Source organism: Tauraco erythrolophus, chromosome 2 (genome assembly GCF_009769465.1).
Source record: "Tauraco erythrolophus isolate bTauEry1 chromosome 2, bTauEry1.pri, whole genome shotgun sequence".
Classification (NCBI taxonomy): Eukaryota; Metazoa; Chordata; class Aves; order Musophagiformes; family Musophagidae; genus Tauraco; species Tauraco erythrolophus.
Genome location: NC_141466.1, coordinates 90,652,636 through 90,679,777, shown reverse-complemented (window position 1 = coordinate 90,679,777; position 27,142 = coordinate 90,652,636). Strand labels below are relative to the sequence as shown.

General features: G+C 43.8%; 1 protein-coding gene across 1 annotated transcript; it reads left to right on the top strand.

The window, feature by feature from the left end:
* Positions 1-24,517: 24,517 nt before the first annotated feature.
* On the top strand, positions 24,518-26,537 carry LOC147529265 (ligand-dependent nuclear receptor-interacting factor 1-like). Its single transcript, XM_086631178.1, has 2 exons — positions 24,518-25,609; positions 26,262-26,537. The coding sequence occupies exons 1-2, from the start codon at positions 24,518-24,520 to the stop codon at positions 26,535-26,537; spliced, it is 1,368 nt and encodes a 455-aa protein (XP_086487304.1).
* The last annotated feature ends 605 nt before the right edge of the window (positions 26,538-27,142 follow it).

Below are 27,142 nucleotides of genomic sequence, written 5' to 3'. Positions count from 1 at the left end.
TGGAGAGGGATATTTTACAAGGGCATGTAGTGATAGGACAAGGGGCAATGGCTTTAAACTGAAAGAAGGTGGATTTAGATTAGATACAAGGAAGAAGTCCTTCCATCTGACGGTGGTGAGGCACTGGAAAAATTTGCCCAGAGAAGTTGTGGTTGCCCAATCCATGGAAGCGTTCAAGGCCAGGTTGGATGGGGCTTTGAGCAACTTCATCTAGTGGAGGGTGTCCCTGCTCATGGCAGGGAGTTGGAACTAGATGATCTTTAAGGTCCCTTTCAACTTTAACCATCCTATGATTCTATGATTTCCTCAGAGGCAGTGGCCAGAGGACAAGCGCAAGTCAGTGGCGGCCCCCTCCAGAGGCAGAATCCTATCCTCTTGCAGCAAAAGTGCCTGGTAACATAGTCTGAAACCAGTGGTATACTCCACATAAACTTAATATCCCTCTGTTTGTCTCAATTAGTGACATTTTTCCTCACAACTGCATATAGGCTTCTTGACTTCACAGGTATTGTGTCAATAAGTAGGCTGGTCTGATCTCATGGCTAGTAATTTATTGCCAAAAATAACCATTTTAACATTTTAGCTCAGCTCTGAGGTCAAGCCAAAGATCTTTGGAGCATTAGTCAATCAAAAACAAGCCCCAGTTGCCCAAATGACCTAGACAATGTGCACAGTAACTCCAGGCCCCAGTGAGACTGTACACCATCCTGCTAGACCAGGAATCGTTTGTTCTGACGAATAACACTTGAGAGATTGCCAAAGACCAGTACTGTCATAGCTCAAAGGAACAACAGCTGACCTCAGGAATTTGTAGGATGGTTTGCCATCACAAGAGCACTCAGTCACAAAAGTCTGAATAAATTCCCAGCACATCCTTTAATTTATATATCTGTGCCAGTTCTGGGCTACAGTAGGTCATAAAAAGGATGAGATCAGAACCCAAACAAAAATGACTAAAACTCACGGTACCAGTCATTAGAGATCTGACTGTATTTAGACAGATGGAAGCAAAGAGCAAGTTTTTACTGCTCATTTTGGCACTCTCAAGAATACTTCAAGAAATCTCTTATTTCAAACAATAAAAAGAAATGCTTGCACACTATGAAAAAGGAATTGTAAAATGGCACCATCAGAAAAAGAAACAACTTTTGTTGTAGCAGTAGTGCATATAAGAATTACCAAGATGTCATGCCCAGTACAAATGGAATAGTCTAGGTTGCTAAAGTATTCAGGTACTCCCAGGGAGCACAAAGATATTCTTACATACTTTGTTTTACCCTGAAACTAGATGAAAGGGTTCATCTCACTTCAGTCTCTTCTGATCTTCCCACAGCAAGAGGTACCAATTTTCTGCCAGCTGTTCTAGACTGATACATAGCTAGTAAAGCTCTTTTCCTAGAATTTGCTGGTGTTCCCAGCAGGAGCAAACCTACAGCTAACTACAATTACTTTGTACTGGCAGCATCGCGAGTGATAAGCAAAAAAGGTAAAAAGCCAATAAATCCATGAAGTATAAATCAACTAATGTGTCTTGTAGCTTTAAACAGGTCTTCTGCTTTGCTCTGAGGAGACAATGACTACTTCCCTCCTCATCAGAGCTCAAATTCAAATCCCACAAGATCTGCTAAGACACTTTTAGTTTCCAAACATATTCTTTTGATTGTCCTGCTCCAACATGTTTCCCCCTCCCCAGAATAACAGTGGGAAATTATGGGGAATTTGACATAAAGAAACCTGCCAATTTGAGAAGGATGATGTTACAACTAAGTCTGGCACCGTGTATATTCATATTGCTTCATTTTATGCAGTGTTCAAGCTTAAGTAAAAAAAAATAAATTTACTTGTCAGCATTGTACAGTACTTTTCAGCTGCTACACTGAGCAGCTCACCTGTCAGCACACCTCCACATGCCTTCCGCAAGGACTAGGGCCAATATCAACAGAAACAGTCTTCATAAGTGCTCTCCCTCAGTTTTACACCTGTTAGCTCCCAAGCCAAGGGGAGGAAGCATTAAAGAAATGAAGACCTGTTCTGACTCAATACATTTTCTAATCACATGTATCATGTTATAGAAGGCTACCAGGTGGAACATGCCTACAAAAGAAAAAAGGCTGGAAAGCAGTCCATGTGGACCAGTCTCTGGGCTTTTGCCTGTCTCCATGAAAGGGCTTTACCATTTCATTTCATTTCATTTCAAAGCCATTTAAAAAAAATCTCTGGAAGAGGAGCCACTCTCATAAACTAACTGCCTGAAATAAGGGATTTATGACCCTGTTCTAATCAAAGGCCAACATCCAGGTATTATAGTGCCTCAACAAGTTACCTAAACATTGTGCAAAACATGGCAACTTTTAATTTGCACTGCAGCCTGTCCTTATATAGATTAACAACCACAAAGGGCAGCAGAGAACTAACGTGGAATCAGAGGTAGTAGGAGACTCCAAAAGTAAGGCAATAAATCCAAATGAGAAAAAATGGGATTTTTCAATTTCACACCACCTGACAGCATCTCCACTGTGTGGCAGCCACACTCCCGTCAGAAAGTGAGCTTCCAAGAAACTAACTTGTGCTATTAAGAAAGCAACCACATCGGTATCTTTGTAGGAAACATAACCAATATTTACAACTGTTTACTCACTTTAAATTCACAGAGACACTTGGTTCTGCAACGTAATTTAAATTGTTAAACATTATGTAAAAACTTGGGGGTAGAAGGGGAAACTGGAAGGGACGCACAATCCTATTTTGTTTTCATTTGAAATGCACTCTTTCCCAGACATCAGCAATATATTCCTAGTTCTTCTGAAACAACCAGAAGGGCAAAAGAACAGGTGATATTGCTTCTGGACAATGACAAAAGAATTATCAAAATTGCTTGCAATATCACCAAGCTAGGACCAAAGCCTACAGTTTAGGCACTGACCAGATCAGTAGCACTGGATCCCAGCACTGCCTCTGCAGAGAGCCGCACAGGTTCTTACCTGGAGATGCCTCCTAGGCTTGCACATTTTTCAGCACTGCTGCTCCACTCCATCCATAACCACTGTGAACAGAGGAAATAATCACAAACACCAAACTGAAGTTTGGCAATAGAGGCCTAGACTTATTCTTCTGCAGAGGTGAGTTAGTAGTTCAAGTACGGTGGCCAATCCCATATCTTGCCTCTAAAATGTAAGCGCTAAGTCAGTTTTACCCAGCCGAAAGCGACTGTGTTGGCAAGGGGAAGGAGGCAAAGTCAGCGACACCAAGAGTCATCTTAGCTACAGGACATTGGTATTAGAAGCCTGCACAGTCCAATTCAAGGGATTCAGCACTTTCACTTAAAGCAATGCTCATTTTTCACACAGATTAGTGCAAATTAGAACTAAGCATGCAATGCCCCTGAAAGTATCTTCTACCCTGAATGATCTCCCAGTGCATCAGCTCCACTACAACAAACACACCCACAATTACCAAGCCCACGGATTCAGGAAACAAGCAGCCTCTCTCCTTGGTTACCCCTGATTACCCACAGCTGTGCTCAATGAGCACAAACAGCCACCACCCCGAGCGAGCAGCCAAATGCCCCAGTCCCACCAGCGGCTGCTCACCTGCACACACAACTGGGAGTGCTCCTGAGGTGCCTGCTCCTGCCCGCTGCCCCGCCTGGATGAAAGCCCCCCACAGATGCCAGGCCCTGCACGGCCCCGCTCCTGCTACCAGCACATGGAGCAGGTCCGCTCACCAGAACCCACCTCCCACTGCACTGCCCTACACCAGGCTCTGGAACTGGCAAGACTTTCTGCACAGAGCCAGAGGCTGACTGAAGTTTTTGGAGTTTTCATTCCAGTCTGTCACAGTGGAGTTACAGTGAGAAAACAGATTATATGAAAAACTACACCTTCTCCCTCTGCAGATGTGCTCCTTGTGTGTGTGAGTCAGTGCTGCTAATGTTATGGAAATTCCAACTCCCTTTTTTTTTTCTATCGTAGAATGGTTAGGATTGGAAGGGACCTCAAAGATCATCTAGTTCCAAACCCTCCCGCCATGGGCAGGGAAACCCTCCACTACACCAGGTTGCAGCATACATTGGCGGCTCATGTTGAGCTTCTCATCCACCAGCACTCCCAAGACCTTTTCCTCCATGCTGCTCTCAACCCATTCTCCCCCAGCCTGTATTTGTGCTTGGGATTGCCCTGACCCATGTGAAGGACCTTGCACTTGGCCTTGTTGAACTTCATCAGGTTCTCACAGGCCCACCTCTCCAGCCTGTCGAGGTCCCTCTGGATGGCATCCCTTCCCTCCAGTGTGTCCACAACACCACACAACTTGGTGTCATCTGCAAACTTGCTGAGGGTGCACTTGATCCCACTGTCCATGTCGCCGAGAAAGACGTTAAACTGCACTGGCCCCAGTACTGACCCCTGAGGAACACCACTCGTCACTGGCCTCCACTTGGACATTGAACCATTGACCACAACTCTTTCAGTGCGACCATCCATCCAATTCCTTATCCACTGAGTGGTCCATCCATCAAAACCATGTCTTTCCAGTTTAGAGACAAGGATGTCATGTGGGACAGTATCAAATGCTTCGGATAAGTCCAGGTAGACGATGTCAGTTGCTCTTCCCTTATCCATCAATGCTGTAACCTCATCATAGAAGGCCATCAAATTAGTCAGGCACGATTTGCCCTTAGTGAAGCCATGTTGGCTGTCACCAATCACCTCCTTATTTTCTATGTGCCTTAGCATAGTCACCAGGAGGATCTGCTCCATGATCTTGCCGGGCACGGAGGTGAGACTGACTGGCCTGTAGTTCCCTGGGTCTTTTTTTTTCCCTTTTTAAAGATGGGGGCTATGTTTCCCCTTTTCCAGTCAGTGGGAACTTCACCGGACTGCCACGACTTCTGAAGTATGATGGATAGTGGCTTAGCAACTTCATCTGCCAGTTCCCTCAGGACCTGCGGATGCACCTCATCAGGTCCCATGGACTTGTCCACCTTCAGATTCTTAAGATGGTCTCGAACCTAATCTTCTCCTACAGTGGGCGGTTCTTCATTCTCCCGCTCCCTGCCTTTGCCTTCTGTGACTTGGGCTGTACCGCTGGAGCTCTTGCCAGTGAAGACTGAGGCAAAGAAGTAATTGAGAACCTCAGCCTTCTCCATATCCTGGGTAGCCAGGTCCCCGTTTCCTTATGGAGAGGGCCTACGTTTTCCCTAAATCTCTTTTTATCACTGACATATCTATAGAAGCTTTTCTTGCTGCCCTTGATGTCCCTGGCCAGATTGAATTCTATCAGGGCTTTAGCTTTCCTAACCTGATCTCTTGTTGCTCAGACAGTTTCTTTGTATTCTTCTCAGGCTATCTGTCCTTGCTTCCGCCCTCTGTAGGCCTTCTTTTTGTGTCCGAGTTGGTCCAGGAGCTCCTTGTTCATCCATGCAGGCCTCCTGGTGTTCCTACTTGACTTTCTTTTTGTTGGGATGCACCGCTCCTGAGCTTGGAGGAGGTGATCCTTGAATATTATAAGGCTTTCTCGGGCCCCTCTTCCCTCCAGGGCTTCATCATGGCAGGGGGGTTGGAACTAGATGATCTTTGAGGTCCCTTCCAACCCTAACCATTCTATGATTCTATGACTCTACTCTACCAAGAAGATCCCTGAAGAGGCTGAAGTCTGCTCTCCTGAAATCCAGGGTAGTGAGCTTGCTGAGCACCCTCCTTGCTTCCCTAAGAATCTTGATGCCGTAATAAAGAAATCCATACTATGGAAAACCCTGGGATCTGAATTAGAAATGTAAAGAATTCTTCACAGTAAGGGTAACAGAACACTGGAACAGGCTGCCCAGAGAGGTTGTGGAGTCTCCTTCTCTGGAGATGTTCAAAACCTGCCTGGACGTGTTGTTGTGTGATCTGATCTAGGTGGTCCTGCTCCGGCAGGGGGATTGGACTAGATGATCCTTTGAGGTCCCTTCCAATCCCTAACATATTGTGATTCTGTGATTGTGTGAAATCTGACCTTAAAAACTGTTGTAGTGCATTCTGCTTGATGCCCTGAGGATAAGGGTAGTGGCCACTTGGCTCTCGTGCTCTCCTCAGTGCCCAGTGAGGAAGAGGCGAGCAAGGCACGCTGGCTTTGCTTCTCACACCAAGGTCTCTTGTGGTCTGGAGCAGCATTCATTCCTCTTCTGTTCCAGGAACAGCAGCAATGTCATTTCTCTACGTGACAGGTTCCTTTGTTTCTGGCGAGGATATACTCGTATTTCATTTTTCTGGGAAAGAACAAAGGCAGTTTCTCTGCAGGGATTTAATTTTAGATCTCTCTTCAGTCCCTGCACTTGTTCAGGCTATTGCTCTGGGCAACAGATTAGTCTATGAGAAAGAAAGTGTAATGAAAAGCTGGCATTGGTGAGGGCTGTTACAACAAGCAGGAGGCTCTAGAGGAACACAGAAAAAGGCAAACAAAGCATAGGAAAAACACTGAAGGGAAAAATCCTTTGTTGGCCGAGATAACACCATATGTGATATGCACCTATAAATCTGTGGCCTGTATTCAGTCCTGGTGCCATGGGGGATAACATCATAGTAAGTCTGGAAAGGAACTCAACAGGTTGTCTAGGGCATCCTTCTCCTTTGCAGGATTAAAAATTAGTCCCTGTAATTCACATGTGCAGGGTCAGAGCTCACTACCTCTTCTTTTACCACAACAGTGACCAAGCTAATCCCTGTTTATTCACGCTCCTCAGTCTTGATTGAGGCAATCTGAAAGATTTAATAGAAACTAGAGTGAATTTGTTTCATTAAGTAATTGCAGAAGGTTCAGCCTGAGTTTGTAAACCCGTTTAATTATGCTAATCACCTCCTTATAGCTGTCTGCATTGACTTGCAATCCTGGCTTTGCTTATCATTTAAACGCACAGGGTGCCTTACCTCCAGGTGAAGTTAAAGTCTGCACAGTGCATGCCCCAAACCAAAGAATGAGGGCTGCAAAAATGATGAATCCTCACACGTCAATACTGACTAGGTGCAACCTTTCTGTCACATTTACCCCAGCCGTCTGGGGACAGTTACAGGATAAGAGTCTCAATGGCAGCTCTGCCCCATGCAAGAATCTACACTGAGTTGAATGCCCCCTTTGCTATCCTAAGAGAGAAGCCCAGAAGTCCTGAATGCTTTTCCTTCTGTGTATTTGCCTTGTCCTGACTTCAAAGTACCTACGTGTTAGGGTATTTGGAGAATTAAACTTGAGATTGAGCTGTTTTTAAATTTCAGAACAAAATGCTCTCCGACTCATGCAGCAGACTCATATTTCATCCCCCTCAGGCATCTGAAATGCCCTTTCTATTGAGATGTATGTATGCATGTCCTATACGGGGCAAAACAAAGGCTCCTACAATTATGCAATTTTGGGTTGGCGTTAACGCATCAAAAAGAAGAAAGCTGCTCAAAAGCAACAGGAAGTTTCACCTGGCAGTAGATCTTTTCATTTAACCTTTTTGGGTTTTATATAGTGCTGCTGTTCACACGGATGCAGGGAGATCCACAGATGGTCACGGTGCTGCTGTGATACAAGCCATCGCCAACTGAAAAACGAGCTTGCAGAGAGCGTTCACCGCAAACTTGTGCTGTGTTATGTGTAACACTCTGCAAATGATCCTAATAGTCATGGAAATGAGTTCCATTTGGCATGAATCACAAGAGCTGCTAAGTGAGGGCCTCTAAAATGGGCCTGTTAGGAAAGACAGAAATAATGAGCTGTTGTACCTTTTTTTTTTAAAAAAAAAGCTCATTAAAGTGGGACAGCTGTTGTTTAACAGTTAACTGCAGGAAATAAATGCCAAGAGTAACAGATACCGCAGTTAAGTAAGTCTGACTACCTGCCCTTTATCGGAGCAATTTGCATATCATACAGAAAGTATCATAAAATCGAAGGTTGGTATTTTTTGGAAACTGTCTCCTAATGACAGGTATGGCTGTTACTAAGAAGGTAGCAAATGAATCACAGTAAGGACCCCAAAAGATCTCATGAAGAATTTCCAGCACAGGCAGGCCCAGTACAACTCAGGCAGAATGCCATGTGCCATTTCAGACCCTATATAATCACTATGGCTGGAACCTCTAGAACGACAGTCCCTAAATCACATGCAACGTGCTGCCCATAATCCCTTCTCACATTTCCCATGGCCACAGAAAGCTTCCGCTGCAGGTGGGCAAACATTGTGACTTCTTGCTCTTGTTGCAAGTCAAGTCTGTGAGCTGTTGGGCATTGCCTCCTTTCCCTTCTTGGTGAAGAATGAACACAAATCTGATTTATCTTCATAATGTGTCAGCTTGGAAATCCAGCTATAGCTGGGAGGCAGGAGCTGTGATTTGAATCCTTGCAAGCAAGGTGGAGAACAGCAGCCAGATCTTCTGCGCTGCTAGTGCTCTGGATGACAGGCTATTGAATTACAGCGTGAAGGGGAAGGCAGCATTACCCTTCCAGCAGTTGTTAACAGAAGCAGTGGGAGCAGTGTTCTCCATGAAAGCCATGTGTGCTTGGTGCGATCAGAGCATCCTTCCTAGGCCAGACCTCTGAGGAGAAAAAGTACCTAGTTTGAGATGTTTGTGGGTGTGCAGTAATGACTAAAGTATTCCTCCCTAACTCAGCGAGCTTGAGGCAACAAAAAGCATGCATTTATAATCCAAGAAAACTTCATAGGTGTTTTCAGAGTGGGTGCGCCAGACATTTTGAAGATCATATTCTTGGAAGAGACTTCCTTAAACCAAAAAATTAAACAATTTATGCAACTGCTGTGCCCTCAGCACTCAACAGTGCTCTGCTGGCTTCCTTTCAGGGCATGTAAAACAGCTCAGCTTAATCTCTGCTGATTTAATAGTTGAGGGACAATAAGAAATAGCTCAGGGGTATGACTTAATTCTAAGCTTCCACAACTACTTCTGACTGTAATTTACTGTAAATTACTTCTCAATTTGCATGAAAATCCAACTTTTTGCCACCTATGTCCTTTGGTAGATATTATCCCACCCCTTGCTAGTACTGCCTAAATGAAGTGAGGAAGAGGTGCCTTTCATAAGGACCTAAGGAAAATAATAATGACTCCAAATAGCTGAAAAAATTGTTTGTTTGGAGGGCAACACCTGTTTATTAGGCCCTGCTCTTTGCTGCTATCTGCCATACTTGACAGTAGGATTAAAACAACGTCGTTTAAAGAAAAATCTTTGAGATTCTTTGCTATGACACAGAAACATTACCTAGAGCTAAACAAATTGGCACCCTAATGAATGCCGTCTCACGCACTGTCATGTTTTAACATTGACTGTTAGAGGTAAGGCCAAGTAAATCTCGTTTATTAATTGCTTTGTCCCTGCATGTCCACAAAACAGAAGTAAGTAAGGTATATATTCACTCTGCACCTTAACAGAAAGACGAGTATTCCAGGCAAATAAACCGCTCTGTCTGTGCCTTAACACACTCAAAATGTATTTATCTAGGCAGGAGCAAGTTAGGTATGGTAGATATCAGCGTCCTTGGGGAATAAATGCTCCAGAGCAAAAATCTTAGTTTAATTCACTAAAATACATTAAGTCTTCACTCATGAGCAGAGGTAGTCATGCCTCCAATGATATTCTTACACTGAATGCTGTTATGGGTTAAACAGTATTTTGGATCAGTTCAATATCAGATCTCCACAAATAAATTCAGCAAGTTTCTTAATTTGTGAGGATGGAGGAATTCAAACACAAACCAGTAGGGACACTGTAACCATGCCACAGAAATGTAGATGGCCCAGACAAGATGCTGTAGAGGTATTTTCTTTCTTGATGGCTTCAACCTAAAGGAGACTGTTATCAAGCAACCTATTAGCTGTCCTGAAACAGCCAATCTAAGCAACCTGAAGCATTCAGCATGACAAGTCACTAAAGCATATGCTTCCCATGGGATTTGCAGGGTACAAAGATATTTCCAAACAAGAAAGATGCACAGTCATCCTGAGTTTCTTTTTAAAGAACTGTCATCTTCACAGTCAATGTTAACGCATCCATTACAGGGCTGAAACAAATTTTTTCTAGGACATACTGCCTGTAAATGTTACATGTATCTCAATATGGTAGGCATCACGTGGCAAGAAAAGGATTCAAAGCCCTATTTTTGAAAGAGACTGAAACCTCTACAGAGTATATTAGACTATTCAATCACCCTCTCACAATCAAGTTAATGCCTCTGAGGCACTCAGCATCACTCAGGTCACCACTGATAGGATTCTCATGGGCACATCAATATGAAAGTATATTCCAAAATAGGAAAAAGAACATACTGTGTAGGTATTCAGAGCAAGACAATTCCTTCCCCAAGGACCATTGTCAAAAAACATATGTCTCAGCATGTCCCGTACAGTTTCAAGCCAGATTTGTATATCTCACTACAGCAGGCACTGACAAGAAAGAAGTAGGACTCAAATTTGTATTTGCAAAAGTGCCTGCTATCTCAACACATGAAACATGAATTTTAAGTCTCCAGACAACACACATGCATTCAAGAGCAGGAAAGAGGCTAGTGAGACAGTTAAGGCTCATCTTCCTGAAGGGCTGTTATCAAACAAGATCCAGCATAATGTGCCTTATCGCAGAGAGATTTCTAGCCCATACATCACTGTGTAAGTACCACACATGAGGAATGGGGCACAAATCAAGCCACAGCAGCAGCTTACACAGTGGTATGAACCAGTCAGCCAACCTGAAACAGCTGGACACTTAAAAAACTCCAAAACCCCAAACATCCAGGTTGCCTAAAACCATGCTTCCTCAGGAACAAAAAGAACTAAAACCAGAGAAACAGCAAAACATCTGCATTCAGGGTAGTTTCTTCCCAGTTTGTTGTCATCAAACACAATCCATATGAACAAGCCTCTTCAGGAGCTGCTCAGGGAAATTCCCAGCTCCACATTCGTCCACATGTTACATGGCAGTCGCATGTTAGGATAGGATTTGAACTCAGACAAGACTGGCACCAGCATCTTACAACCATTTAAGTGATCTCGAGTCAACTAGCAAACCCAGATCACAAACATGTCTCCAGCATTATACCTTTGGGAATCACAGTGAGTAGGATATCCCACTTGCTAGTCAGAACATCAGTTTCATGGGCAAGTCTATCCTCACGACTCTCTATCCACTGCAGGGATGACACAGGAATGACAAATACACTGTTCAATATGTTCTTGACTTACAAGCGACACAGGAGTGAACCCAGCATCTGGCTCATACTTAACTTAAGGTCTCTGGGGCCTTGCTGTTCCCTGTTTACATAGTCTAATGCAGCCACACTCACAGTATAAATTGTATTCCTTTTCTTTAATCTTCGACTACATTTCGTCAGGTGCCAAATACAAGGAGAAGTGACAGCACAATAAATGACTAGGCAAATGCCACTTCCAACCCGTGAGACAAGAATGGAGCTACACTGTTCTCCCAGGTATGCTAATTTGTATGAAACAGTGTAGGGATTCCCCAATTAAGTCAAAATCTTACATGAATCCTTACTGTTATCACATGCAAGCTAATCCGAACATGGCTAGATAGTTCCTGTGCAGGGGGTACTCTTTCTGATACTGCCCAGCTTCTTTTGAGCATCTCAGGTGCTCTGACAAGGTAGATAGCTAGCTCTGAAGAGCGTGTGCTGCTCTCTCCATATCAGCAGGAGTGTGGAGGAACCAAAGCAATGTGTCAGTGTCCCCGTTCTGGGACGGCATCAGCAATGACAAAGCCGTGTGCCCATTCATGACCCCATGGGACAGGCAGCCTCTGCATTCAAGAAACACTCTTGAATTCAAGAACACTCTTGAATGCCGGTGCTGTGGTCTCTGTTTTTGCTTCTGTTAGTCCTTGGGGAAGCGTGTTGTTAGGCAACCTGTAGTACTTCACACAGCATCACCATGCAGGTTTCATTTGCCCTGTCATGACACAACAGCTTTGGTTTTTCACTCCAGAGGGAAAAACTTACAGCAGTAATAGCCAGTCTGAACATAGCGTAGGATGTATATACGCTGTCATACTCCATGGCAATGTATTAGGCAGTAAGAAATGAAAACTCTTTAAAAACTGCTTCTACTAAACCATACAAGCATCATTGCTAACTGAAAATACGATTGTATTCAGTCTGTGCTAAGGCAGCTGTGAGGCAGCGTGTGTTTTCTCTCCCTGTTGAACTAATTTATCCCGAGTTCCTTTGAACTGTCTCATCTGCTAATAGCAAGTCCCAGCAGATGGCATTGTGTTACAAGGAAACATTACCCTGGTGCCAGTTGCCTTCCCCTCAGCTCTACCTGTTCAGAGGGGAGTTTTGAACTTCTCTGTGCTTGGGCGTAACCTTACCCTCTTCTTGCTCCTGTGGTTTTTCCAAGCCTAGTGCACAGCCATTACATTTCAGCTGGGTGGAAGCACAGAAGAACAAAGCCAGAAAGAGACAGCAGAGCTTTATGTGACTTTTATCTTCATTGTTGTAGCTCTGTTTCAAAACCCCTTACCTCTCTGTGCTCCCTGAGGCCAGAATAATCTTGATGTCAGCACTGGCACTGTATACAACAGCCTGATAATAACTGTTGTCTCTCCTGGTGTGCTGTAGGCTGTCTTTTCTAGGAGCCAGACGCTAAGGGAAGAGTAAATTCAGTGCTGAAATACCTCTGAATTCAGATTCCAGTGAGACATAAGAGGGTTAAGGACAGGTATGTGAATGCAGTTGTCAATAGCTCAGTGAGAAATAATCCAGAATGACAGACCAGACCCTGGGTATTAAACACTGGGAACGCAGGTACAGCAGTCTCACAGAACCGTCCCAGCTGCTAGCACTAGTACTCAGCTCATCCTCAGCTGCCTTTCCCTCCCTTTTCCCAATTTCCTGCTGTTCCAGCTCTTCGTCTTCAGGACTTTTGCATGGCTGGCTTTCTTCTTGAGATTAGAAATCGTATCATGCAGATGGAGCGAAGCCCTGCTGTGTCCCAGGCTACAGAGGAGGTTACACAGCAGTCCTTAGCTCAGTCCATGCTCCTGTGTGCTACTGAGTCATGCTGTAGTGTTATGCCCAAGCACAAGAAGCTGGGCTTACTACTATGAAAAGCTGGTGATAACTCCTGTGACCCAGTAGTTCAGGGCCATACACAGACCCAAGGGTCTGCCAGTGTCAGATGTAATTCCCTCATCTTTGTTACAGTGCTGCTGACCATGGAGCAGCTAGCTCCCTAGTGACTGTAGCCAGGTAAAATCATAGGAGCAGGCATCTGCAAAGAACTGGAATAAGCAGAATCATGTAAAAAGGAAGATATTCAAGCGTAATCAATCTGTCCATCTGTGGAAGATGTACAGAAGCAATGAGATCAAGTTAATTCTGATTCACTAGATCGAGCTTCTTCAGCCTCTGCTTTGCTCGGCATCCTGTTAGGCCGTGTGCACAGCTGTATTAACGCATTTATACGTTTAAGAGCCCTTATTCAATATGTCACTAAGTGTACCTTGTTTAATTGCTGGAACGGTGCCTTTTCTGTGCATGAGATCCTGGCTTTTGGTAATTACTCTTTCTGACATGAGCAGGAGTTCCTCTATCACTCCATTGCTCTCAAGAGAGCTGGCATTTCAGCACCTTTTTCTTTGCACCTTTTATTACCCAGATAAAATCTGATCCATATTTAATCTTTTTTTTTTTTTCCTCGTGTGTAAGAAGCATTACTACTATGCCAGAAGAACCTTCCTTCATTATGGAGTATACACTTGACGGTGATATTGGGAACATGGACTAAGGAGAGGCTAGCCAGACATCTTGAGAAAGAAGTCCATTTTAGGCGAGCCAATACGGGCAGACCATTGAGTATCTTGTGCCACCTGTGGGCAAGCGCCGCACATTACAGCTTCCCAAGCACAGGGACGGTGTCTGCTCTTAGCTGAAACGGAGCTCAGGTGCTCAGGGTGATGGGAAAATCCTGGCAGCAGAGGTAGAGAAGACTGTGCTGACACCCCGAGCTGTGCAGGGCAGCTCGCACCCGGCAGAGCTCACATCCGACAGGGCTGGTGCGCTTCGGTGTCTGCGCTGTGCTCTGCAGCGCACGGGCAGGATTTAGTTGCTTGTATGAAACACTACTGAACCCATATTTTTCGGGGGGCTGTGCAGACTTTGGCTGATTCCTTGCAGGCCCATGATCATGTTCATGTGGTGTTCTTTTTTCTGGTGCTGCAAGGGATCAGAGCTTACTCTCTTGGGCTGTACAGGCTGTGGAGGAGTGCTTGCCTTTTCTCATTTTTCAAAGTTTCTATTTTGAGGCTATTGTCCTGGTTTCAGCTGGGACAGAGTTAGTTTTCTCTTTAGTAGCTATAACAGCACTGTGTTTTGGATTTAGTATGGGATTTGTTATGAGAAGAATGTTGATAACGCCCTGATGTTTATAGCTGGTGCTGAGACATCAAGGCCTTTTCAGCTGGCTGTGTGTGTGCAGGAGCACGACAGGCTGGAGCAGAGCAAGGCTGGGACAAAGGGCCTACAACTCCTCCTATGATTTGAGCTTAGATTTAGAATTGAGGGCCAAATTGGCCAATGGATTATTCCATATCATGCAATGTCATGCCCAGTACATAGATGAGGGTTGGCTGGGAAATTTGGCATTCTCTCTCTCTTTTCAGGTTGCTCTTTTCAGGCCTCTTGCTTGTCCAGGATTGTGGTTTCAGGACTTATCTGTTCCAGGATTGCTTCCTGGGACAAGATGGGTGTTGGTCACCAGGTGGTGAGCAGTTGCACTGTGCATCACTTGTTTGTATGTATTATTATAATTTTATATATTATCATATGTTATTATCATTTTATTATTATTTTATAATTATTACATTTAAATTTTTTATTTCAATTATTAAATTGTTCTTATCGCAACCAATGAGTCGTCTTCCCTTTTCCCCTCTAATTCTCTTCCCCATCCCCCCAGAGGGGATGGGGAAGTGAGGGATCCCAGAGGGGATGGGGAAGGGTGAGCGAGCAGGTGTGTGGTGTTTAGTTGTGAGCTGGGTTAAACCACAACAATCCTTTTGTTAAACCCCCAACAACGTGGGGCTCGAAGGGTTGAGATAACAACAGATTTGACCGGAGTGTGTTAAAACAAATTTGCTATAAGCATTCATTATGTTCCCTTGGATGTCGCTGGCCAAAATGTTGTTCTATTTGCTCTTGGAGTTCTTTTTGGAGTTGTATTATTTAGCACCTTATTTGCTGTATATACTGTTTGCTAGTGTGACTGCTATCTTTAAGTGGTGGATTAGGATTGGGGATATCATTTTGCTGATTAAGGGTGCCACTGTGTTGTGCTGTGTGGTGCTAGTAAAATCGTGGGTAGTAGGACTGGTTTTGTACCTGTGTTCAGCAGTGCAGAGCTCCCAGCCAGGATTTATCACAAGCTGAAGGAGGCCACCTCTTTTCAAAATCTCTGCAGTATGTCATATTTATATGTCACAGATCAGCATCTGAAACAGAAAAACATGGGTGTATTATTAGCAAATGCTTGATATGCTAGGAGTTGGTCCAGAACCCACTGAAGTTGGAATTTTTCCCCTGGCATTTAAAGAAAACAGTTGTGCGGACAAAAAAAAATCATCAAGATTAAGTCTAATTCAGTGTCTGTGACATGCTCTATCACTGAACTATTTCCTAACTGATTAGCAAGTTCCCAAATCAATGTGAAAAAGGCAGATAGAAGGTTCCTATTGAAACCTTCTCCCCTCTGTCCAAGCTGTGAGTAGGTAAGGAGCACAGCCTTCTGGCTTGCAGCCCTCTTATCAGAAGGACAGAGCCATAGGAACTTGTCAGAGAAAATTCTTGACTTTTCTTCAGTCAGTCTCACCTCTGTGCCCGGCAAGATCATGGAGCAGATCCTCCTGGCGACTATGCTAAGGCACATAGAAAATAAGGAGGTGATTGGTGACAACCAACATGGCTTCACTAAGGGCAAATCGTGCCTGACTAATTTGATGGCCTTCTATGATGAGGTTACAGCATTGATGGATAAGGGAAGAGCAACTGACATCGTCTACCTGGACTTATCCAAAGCATTTGATACTGTCCCACATGACATCCTTGTCTCTAAACTGGAAAGACACGGATTTGATAGATGGACCACTCAGTGGATAAGGAATTGACTGGATGGTCGCACTGAAAGAGTTGTGGTCAATGGTTCAATGTCCAAGTGGAGGCCAGTAACGCGTGGTGTTCCTCAGGGGTCAGTACTGAGGCCAGTGCAGTTTAATGTCTTTGTCGGCGACATGGACAGTGGGATCGAGTGCACCCTCAGCAAGTTCACAGATGACATCAAGTTTGTGGTGTTGTGGACACGCTGGAGGGAAGGGATGCCATCCAGAGGGACCTCGACAGGCTGGAGAGGTGGGCCTGTGAGAACCTGATGAAGTTCAACAAGGCCAAGTGCAAGGTCCTTCACGTGGGTTGGGGCAATCCCAAGCACAAGTACAGGCTGGGTGGCAAATGGATTGAGAGCAGCCCTGAGGAAAAGGGCCTGGGAGTGCTGGTTGATGAGAAGCTCAACATGAGCTGGCAATGTGCGCTGGCAGCCCAGAAAGCCAACCGTATCCTGGGCTGTATCAAAAGAAGCGTGGCCAGCAGGTCAAAGGAGGTGATTCTACCCCTCTACACTGCTCGCGTGAGACTCCACCTGGAATACTGCGTTCAGCTCTGAAGTCCCCAGCACAAGAAGGACATGGAGCTGCTGGAGTGGGTCCAGAGGAGGGCCACAAAGATGATCTGAGGGCTGGAACACCTCTGCTATGAAGACAGGGTGAGAGAGTTGGGGCTGTTCAGCCTGGAGAAGAGAAGGCTCCGGGGTAATCTTATTGCAGCTTTCCAGTACCTAAAGGGGGCCTACAGGAAAGCTGGGGAGGGACTTTTTCCAAGGGCATGTAGTGATAGGACAAGGGGCAATGGATTTAAACTGAAAGAGGGCAGATTTAGATTAGATCTAAGGAAGAAATTTTTCACTCAGAGGGTGGGGAGGCACAGGAAGAGGTTGCCCAGAGAAGCTGTAGATGCCCCATCCCTGGAAGTGTTCAAGGCCAGGTTGGATGAGGCTTTGGGCAACCTGGTGTAGTGGAGGGTTTCCCTGCCCATGGCAGGGAGGTTGGAACTAGATGATCTTTGAGGTCTCTTCCAACCCTAACCATTCTATGATTCTATGATTCTTTGCCTCCTTCTTCTTCTCAAAGTAATTTTTTGACAAAGGTCATGAGTGATTACAACGGGATAGATACCAAGTGCTGTGGGTGAGGAGAGAGGATCCATGAGCCAGGATTGCACCAAATAGCATTTCTAAGGGTTATAGCAAAATAGTTTTCAAAAATCCTCAGACAATCTCCTGCTGTATCTCCTTTTCTGATTTGTGACTGACTGGACTGAGCTTTGAGTAGCACCAAAAGACAAAATTCAGCTTTGTAGGATGTAAGAAAAAACAATGCTAGAAGAAGGGTACCAGGTTTCTACTTAAATTACAGGGATATGCACCACCTGAGAGGTAGTAGGATTTCAGGTACAGTGAAGGGACAAGCTGCTTTTTTTTAAAAAAAACTGAATTATGTACAGATAATTTTGCTCCACGTTACAATCCTCACTCTTAAACACATCCACCCACACACGTAAATAATCTGAACACCCACTGCCCTTTCAGTCCCCAGTTAGATGTCACTAGCTAGGGTTAACCTCTATGCACCCTTCTCTCCCCTGTCAGTGTGCACCACCAGGCGTCTCCCATCTTCCCTAAAATACTTCTTAGCCTTTGAAAGCTGTAGGTGGGCAGATCACAGTTGCCCAGAGTATTTCTCCTCCTTTCACTGTCTCTCAGCTCACACAAAGAAGCTGGTGGCAAAGAGGAAATGCAAGGGAAGAGCAAAATTGTCAGCAATTCACTTAGTTCTTTACCTCGTTCTTCAGCTCATCTCTTGCCTTCCTTTCCATCTTCTGTTTCTCACCTCCATCTACTGATAGGCACATAGGTGGCTAATGTTGAATGTCCTGTCACGCTCAAAGACAGCACTGAAGGTCAGGGTCATTCCTGGGGTTGCCCACAATAAAGCAGTTGTCTGTGCTAGAGCCACATGTGTTGCTTTATGCACTTGCTCCTGCCCGTATGACAGCAGGATATCATTTCAGCAAAACTCTGTAGGTCTGCAGAAACAATGAAAGAAGTCCTTATTCTCTCTCTGAAGTTTCTGCTTCATAAGCTCTCTGAGGCAAGGACTATCTTTTTTATTACCTGACCAGGAGGAAGTGGCCTTGATTTCTCAGGCATCCTTAGACACTAAGAAAGAGCACATACTGAACTTTGGTGACCTTGCAGATATGGGCAGCCAGAGCCAGTGGGTTTTCACTTCACAACAGGTATGAAACGTCCTCTGACTAAATGCAAAAAATCCTTGGCAGGAGGCGGCTGTCAGTGAAAAATCTCAGGAAATTCATGTTTCAGGTCAAATTTTACCTAATTACTGCTTACGAAATTCAGTGACGGTGGTAAGACTTTCCAACGTGGAGCACCAGGTGGTTATCTTCATGATGCATCTCAGCAGACACTTTATATCTCTGTTTTATGTCTCTCAGGCTTTATTTCTCTCATTAGAGCAGAATAAAATGTCTGACTTTGCTCTGAGAAGAGTTTTCCCAGAGGAGCTGCTGACTGGATGGGACCAATACAGAGGCTTGCTTGTTTCCAGCACTTTCTGAAGCTGTAGGGTGTTTCGAAGCCCGTTGTGCTGGGAGTGAACCAGGGCACAACTCACCACGAGAACGCTTGCGCTGTCGCAGGGCAGGACAAGGTGGCGGCAAGAGGCCCCTGTTAACCCGAACTGTTTTGTGAGCCTGTGAATACGTGATTAAAGCATTTCAGATTAAATTGGCTGCTGACTGAAATGCTTTCTGGCGCTGTTCCCAGCATGGCATTTGCTCTGCCTGCCGAACGCGGCCTGGCAATGTGGGGGAAAACAGTCCCAAGGAAAGGTCAGGAAGGGTAATGTCTCCCCTCCACGCCCAGTGCGGACCTGGCAGGAAAACGAGGGTCTCTGATGGGGGCAGTGAGGCAGCCCCGGGACTAAGGGGAGCTGCAGCCCGGCTGTGCAGCGGGGAGGGGCGGAGGAGAGCTGCCGAGGGGCCAGGGGAGCCCCGTCCCATGGGCAGGGATGGGATCCGGTGTGCCAATCCCGTGAGCCACAGGGGAGGCCGCTGCTCCCAGGCGGAGGGGACCCCTGCGCCACAGCCCTGCAGGGACCGAGCGCCGCCGGGTGCTGAGAGCCAAGTGTTTGTGCTGTGGTACAGATGGCATGGAAGGCCCTTCCCCACGGCAGGGAGAGATGGTGGCCCAGATGGAAGGCTGGCTGGGTTGGTGGGGCAGGCACAGCCCTGTGGGGCACGGTCTGGGCAGTGGCAGTGTGGGCTGGGGCCAAGAGAGCCTGGCGCCAGAGTGGCCATTGGAACTCCAGTGGCAGTTGGTGTCTGAACCATCGCTCGTGGCCCTCTGGGCCTGGAAGGTTCTCCGCAGTTGGCAGTTGGCAGTCACAGCAGTTGACGGTCACCTCTCTAGCATGGCACCAGTGCTCCGGCTGTAACGGTAACTAAACCACGCACCCTCCTGCTGTTCCCAGCCTGGCCCAGCCCACACCAGCCCCACTGGGAAGGCCAGAGTTTGTCCCCAAAACTGTGGGCTTGAGGAAGTTTTGAGGCTGTATGCGACCCAGCTGGGCACCGCTGCGGGGTAGAGGCTGCTGTGCGTGTGGGCAGTGGTGCGCAGCAGGGCATGGTGCTAGCAGGAAATCCACTGAGAAATCCTCACTGGCTCAGGAAGGCCCTTCGTCTTTGATTATTGGAGTCTGGTGGATATTCAAGAAAGGATCAGCATGTGCATGCCTTCTTCTTGAATTATCGCTGGGCCTCCACTTTTGACCACCATCAGACAGGGACTGGGGTAGAAGGAGCTTTGGCACGTGTTGGTCCTTTACAGCATGACTGGTGCAAGGCAGTGAACTGCATGCAGTAGAATGGTGCATTTGGTGAAGTGACTATTCAGCTCTTCTAAACATTCACAGGAACCACTGAGCTGTAAGTAAATCATGTTTGATGCCCCCCCTCCTCCACCACGCACACTTCTGCCATGAAGATTAATACAAATTTCTGTACCAGAGTCATGGCCTTGCTTAAAGAGCCAGTGAGAGGAACCTCAGCTACAACAGGGCAACAGGGTTGTGGGAGATACAAAAACTGTGAAAGCAAGTCCCCACAGCCTTTGGAGGGAGGACAGAGGGCCCATTCAGACTTTGACTCAGGGTGTTTTTTGTTATGATCTACATACATTGTTCATGTTCAGTTCCTGGAGGAGGGATTGCCATCAGCAAAACAAGGTCCCTTTAGAGACTGCTAACCTGAATACTAACACTTGCTTCTCAGAAAACAGCACTTCACCTGAACAGTTTGCCAATAATTTGAGAAACTGAGAGAATTGTTACAACGGTGTACTAACACCAAAATCTTTTTCCATTTTAGTAGCTCTCCAAAGTGCTCTCTCCCTGAACATTACAGCATTTTTGACAGTGTAAGTGCAGGCCACCTTTTGCAAAAGAGAAGGAACTATGCATGTTAAACCATGTAGCAGATCTAGTGACCTGTGTCATACCTGTATTTTGTAACATCCACCACAACATCCTAGAGACTTCATAGACCTGTGTGACCCTTCCGTGTAGAACTAGTATTGAAATAAGGGTACTTAACCAAGCAGATACTGAGTCTTAAGAGACTTCTGATGTAACAACTGAAAGGCACTTCAGCTATACATTAGGCCGGGTCCAGGAAAAAATGGTCTATGCCATGCTAGCAGGAGTCATGCCTGTATTTCAGGAAATCCAAGTTTTCACAGGGATAGCCTTGGAATCTCTCCTGAACTGTTGCTGTATGACAAGAAACATTATAGCCAAACTAAGATGCTAAGCCAAAGTTTTACAAGTGAAAAACTAATTAGAACATAAATGTGCCTATAAATTCACAGTTGCAAATTCATATGCACATTTTTATCAAAAATAAGGGAAAATATTTGAATTTTAGTATTTTTGTAAGTTCTCTTAAGACTCTTTGCTGTCTTCATCTCTGATGAAGCCAGGGCAATGATGAGTCACAATCATAAAATTTAGATTGTAAGATCACTCCAGATGGAGAAGATTTGTATACATAAACTAGAAGTAATGATGGAATCTGTGCTGGTTATGTTCTAAGTCTGAGGCTCTGCTTTGCAGTCAGTTAGCTTTAAGGTGGAAGAAGAAAGGAGGATTTTTTTACAGATTTTTGTGTGTGTGAAAAAGGACATTTCAAGGTATGTGAATATAATCATTCTTTTTTAAATTGCACTGGGGACCAAGACACAAGTGGTTGTCTCTTAAATTCAAAGGCTAACAAAATTACACAACTGCAGTCACTGCTGTACAATAAGATGTGCACTGCCAGAACTGTAATGTACAATACATTTTTCATCAGTGTGATTTGCTGCTATTTACAGTTAATAAAATGCTGGAATTGAGACTCCTTGGCTCTTCCAGTGCTGATAGACAAGGTCAGTCTACTGGTTGCTGTGCATGGCAAAGAGTTAGGACTGAAGACGTTACTATTTCGTGTAACACTTGCACTAATACAGTCCTCAGTCATCGGTCGGGTTGTTAGTGTGGTCTTATTTTAGATTCACCGCAGTCAAGCACGTAAGCTTTATCTTTTTGAATTCTGAGGGACAGCATAGAGATCTGATGCCCAAATTTTCTGGCCAAACAAGAAACAGAATGTCTTCCAAAGGCAAAGGAGGAGATGAATGTGCCCAAGACGACTGAAAAACTGTTGCATGCAGAGATGCCTGGATCAGAGTCCCAGGACCAGCAGGCTTATTTCACGTGCAGTGAGTGCTGCGTATATATACACATATGTCCTGGAGTGCTCCTGAATTGCCCTGGGAAGATAGTGAGTGGGAGCATGCTGTCACTAACAAATATTTTACTAGACCTGCCACTGGCTCCTTCATGTTTCCCAAGAATGAAGGTACCAGGAGCAGGTTATAGGCTAAAATAATTTTTCCAGTGAATTGTGCCAAGCTCACAGGCCACAAGTTTAGCACCATCAGTACAGTGAAAATTTGCCTAGAGATCTAGGTTACATTCCCTGCTCTCCAAGTTGCAGTCTGTAAAGAGGTCTTGGCATTTCTACGATGAACATTGCGAAAAATATATCCTCTGCACTATTCAGTGGTGGTGGCACGAAGTGTGCTCGTCTGTGTCTGCTGGCAAGAGAAGCTGCTGATATTCCCAAAGGTTTTGGGCACCTCAAGAAGAATGGGGCAGCTCGCACCTCTCTGAGACACCTTGACAGTCTGTGAACTCGGGAAACTTGCATACAGCAGTGACACAATAGTTCAGATTTGTAAAGCAAATTTTGTTTGCTTTTTTGTGCTTTCGGTGGGATTTGTTTGACAGTGAAAGCTAGTTAGAAAGCCTTTAAATGGCACATAGGGACTCTAGACAGCAAAATTTGAGTCTATGGCGATGAGCCCTATCACTACATCAATCAATTCAGAGACTTCACAGTAGAGAGTTACGGCTTCTGAGAATCACAGTCTTTCTCTTCTGCAGCCATATTTGTCTTTCAGCTGGTTTCACAGTTAACCAGGATTTCTCTGCCTCAAAACTACAAATCTTTCTTCTTCGCTTTTTTGTTTCAGTTTAATTGCTGTGTCTCTGGGTTTCTGAGGCTCTCGTTTTTTTAAGATAGTGTCAGCAATTCATGTCCTTGGGATTCTTTTTTTATTGTTGTTTTTGTTTAAAGATCTTGCAGAAACTATCCCATTGCTAGAAAGATAATAGTAAATTCCGTATGACTCAGCAATCACTCTGGAGGAACCATTCCATTGGTTGCACAGCAGAAGATGAATATTTAATGCACAAGTACTAAGGGCTAATGAAAAGAGTGCAAAGGGTAATGTAGAGGCCACTAAGAGACTTTCTAGGGCAGGAGGCCTGTCCTAGCTTAATCACATCTCAATGCTGGATGTAGACAGAATCCCTAAAACCAGAAATGAAAAACCAAAGAAATACTCATGAGAGAAAATGCAGGAAAAAAATTGATTTACATTCTGCTTTTAGGGGAGGTCACACTCATCCTATATGTGCAATCAATTATTTAAATAATTTGTTGTCAGTTGATACAATTATTTCTAATTAGTCTTGATTAGACTCCTGGAATTATGTGATTACATCTAGATGTATGCATCATAAATGCAGGAGGTACAGTCTAGATGAGGAGGAAATGTCACTTCGTTTTTCAGCTCATTCATTTTTACTAGTTGAAAGGACTCAGGAAGGTTAATTTACATGATCCTAAACAGAGGCTCACTGAACTCATTTTTGTTACATTTCTTTTTGTAAGTTAAGTAATAGAACACCTTCAGTTATGGAGGTGAGAATTCACTATGGATTCTGATATTCAGGAAGGTGAAGAAATACGTTAGAGTTGTGTGATTGACATGCAAGAAATGTGAGTTATTATGTTTACTTTTGACAAAATCAAGTCTGTAGTGCTAAGTAGGTGATTCCTAGAAGAACATAACCATTGGAATTGGATCAGTTAATTCAAAATCAATCCATCTCAGAATCTTTGTTTTTCTCATGGTACAAATTTAATTTTCATGTTTCCAATTTTACTGTAAATTCAGCTATGTCCTTATAGTTGTTTAGCATTTTACAGTTACATTTGTGCTTAGAAGGTCTTGATATGTATCAGATAATCATCTGAACTTGATTTTTTGTACATCTTTATTAAAAGCCATGACAAAGCTACTAGGTCTGATTCTGCTACAGCTGAGAGTCGTGTAAGTTAGGAGTGATTGCTGAAGTCAAATAATTCTGCAAGCAAAGTACAAAATCGATTCTAGAGATCTTTGATGAAGCCCATTTTTATTAGAAATGTGCATTGATTTCAATGGCATTGTATGTAAGACTGCATCTTCTTACATGAGGGAATACTACATCTAAACAAAATGAGTCCTGTCCACCAGCAGTTTGCACTACTGAAGTGAACAGAAATTCACTGCCAATTTAATTCAAGATTGGAACTATCCCACTACAGATTAATATTGCAGAAAAATCCTACTGGCTCGATGAGCTTTAGTTAATACTTAAATCACAAATATATTTCTGGTTTTTAATTTATTCCTTTTGAGTTAACTAGGAAAAAAAATCAATCTGTGGATTTACAAATATATATTCACATTTTAATTTATATCAACTTTTATTTTAAGTGTGTCAGGCTGCATGAATGAAGCCATTTGGGAAAGAGATGAAAATAGATGAGATCTACTGAAACTTCTGCATTCTCTTTCCTCTGGAAGCCTGGCCAATACATACAACTGCCTGATCACAGGAGCTTATCTGTCTAAACAGAATACATTAAGTCAAACCATGATGCTTTTCTGAAAACAGAAGCCAGTGCTACATCTGCTCTGATGCAAGAGTATCAGCAATTGAACAACAAAGAAGATTTTTCTGCCAGAAGTTTTGACACACTAGGAAATGTTGGCATGACCTCTGCAGAGAGAGGAACGTTCTCAACAGTTCTTAATGCTCAGAGTAGTGAAACCTCAGTTGAAAAGCACTCTCTGCGAAGATGCCTCTCACTGACTCATGCTGACCAAGAAGAAATAGCATCAGTTTCAGGAATCTCTGAAATTCTTAAGGTTAAGGAATCTCAAGCACAGATTTTAAAGCATGATCTAGAGATACCACCGCAAGCCAAAATCACATCAATACCACTTTCTTCTTTTCCACCTAAAATGCAGCAACACATGTCAGCCAGAGCTAAAAATGTCTCTGAAGTGAGGCAAGCTCCAGAAATACTAACTGTAGCTTATATATGGCCAATAATAAAGGTGGAAGAGGCTCCCAGCCCCTTTTGGGACAATTTTCCAAAGTCTTTAATACCAACCAGCCCAAACTTAACAAGACAATGTTCTAGTCCTGATACAGTAATTGAAGATGTGAAATGTTCTCAAATAACCCCAGGGAAACAGCTTGCACAAGAACAGCTAGACAGAAAGACAGCAAGATCATATCCTCTTATTGTAAAGTCATGTAATAGTGTCGTTTCAGGAATTTTAAAATCACTGACCAATATAAAGAATAAGGATTATAAGAATATGTTACCACTTTCACCTATCAGTCCTATTGGAGAGCAACTGGAAATTCCTCTCTTTAAGGAAAATGCTCTAGTAATATGTAATGGGCAAGTCTACTTTCTGTATGTAAGGTGGTATGAAGGTCTGTCATCGGGAATGGAAATACATGGCCGTGATATGTTGATTCGGGAGACCATAGTTTGGCTCATTACATGTAGTGCTATCCGTGACATAACAGCCAAAGTTCCACGTCCACTGCTGTCAACACCATATGTTGTAAAACAGAACGTGAAATGTCTTACAACCCTTGCTACCTGCACACACCAAGATAAAACTTCGAATGCAACGCATTTCTCTTCACACAGGATGACCACCGTCTCTCAGCCCAAGCAGTGCTCCCCTTCCACTGGGAAAAGACAACAGGTAGTAACCTATGATGATGAGATGAATGTCTGTGTATGGACAGTAAATTTTTTTCCTCTTAGGTATAGCCGAATGCAAAGTGCATTATTCAGCAGATTTATAACAGGACAAGTCCTGTGAAAGATGAGTGACTTGATTTTGATTTCACTTTTGTGGAGAAGCCAGACACAACTTCAGTGGACACAATCACTGTAGAGTAAACCAAAGCAAGACTTTCAAGTCTTTAAGACTTTACCATTTAAAAAGAAAATAATAATTAGATAACGCTGAGAAAAAATCCATCTTGAGATATATCAAGATTTTTTTAGTATTTGAACAGGACAAAAGCACTGCACTTAATGGAAGCAGCCTGTCGCTAGTTAAGAGAATAGTAGGGCAGAATTTAGCATGATGGCAAGATGTTTCCCAAGGGAGAAGGTGGGGTTTCTGAAAACAAGTGTTGAGTGCCATCATGATCACATTTTTAAATAATGGTAAAAGAAGAGAGAAGGGCTGGCTTGCAAGGTCCCTCCCGAATTAAATTCTTGCAAAACAACATGCCTGAAGTAAGGGAGACTGTAGAAAAAAGCTGTGAAGATAAACTGGGGTGGGAGGAAAACGGCTATCCAACACTCACTTTCCCATAGGCAAGTTCTACTCTTGCTTGTTTCAGTTCCTCAACAAGGCAGCAGCCCCATACAAAGAAGACTTGCAGAAAAGAAATGAGAAAGAAGCACGTCAGGAAAAAGACAATGCACTAAGAAAGAAATTTGGTATTGTTAAAGATGTAAGAGTCCATCTCAACAGGATAAGTCTCCCTGAACTTACAGAGGGTTCTGGCGAAGCTTCTGCGCTTAAATGGAAGGTAACTACCAGGACAAAGAAGTGGGAAAAAGTGCCCAAGGCACTTAACTATGCATGTACAAATACAAATCATGCATCACCTTGAAGTGCTTGTTACACAGCATTAGTACACTTTTCAAAATTTTTGAATGTTTGACCTCCTGTCATAAAACATTTTCTATTTGAGATCGTTGAGATGTTTATAAAGAATTACAGTGCCGATATCTTTTATATCAGGGCTATTAGTAGAGTCAGGAAACTCTGACTCTGTCTTTGCAGTCTACATTTGCTCTGTTACATTCTGTTATTTTCTGCAGGCTTTAACTAAATCCTCTGAGAAGAATAACAGATCTTGCTAAAGGTAGTTTTTGCCTTAATAAGTAAGATTTCCAATGGGAAAGCACTTCTTCATACAGGAAGAGGGAGATCTCTGCTCTCTTTCTCCTGTTGCACCATGCCCTAATGAAGTGCACCTTTTTAATATGTATGTTTAAAATTACTTCTGCTAATAATAAAACTGTATTAAATTATGCCTAAATGCTCTGAACTAATACACACTTAATTCATGGCATCCTAAATATAATGGCACATTAGAATTTCTATATATCTCTTAGTTACAGTTATGTCCCTTTCAACAGCACACAGAGTCATCAAAATTGAAGCAAGAGTAAGAAATGCAACTAATATATACATTCAGATTTTCCCCAGATG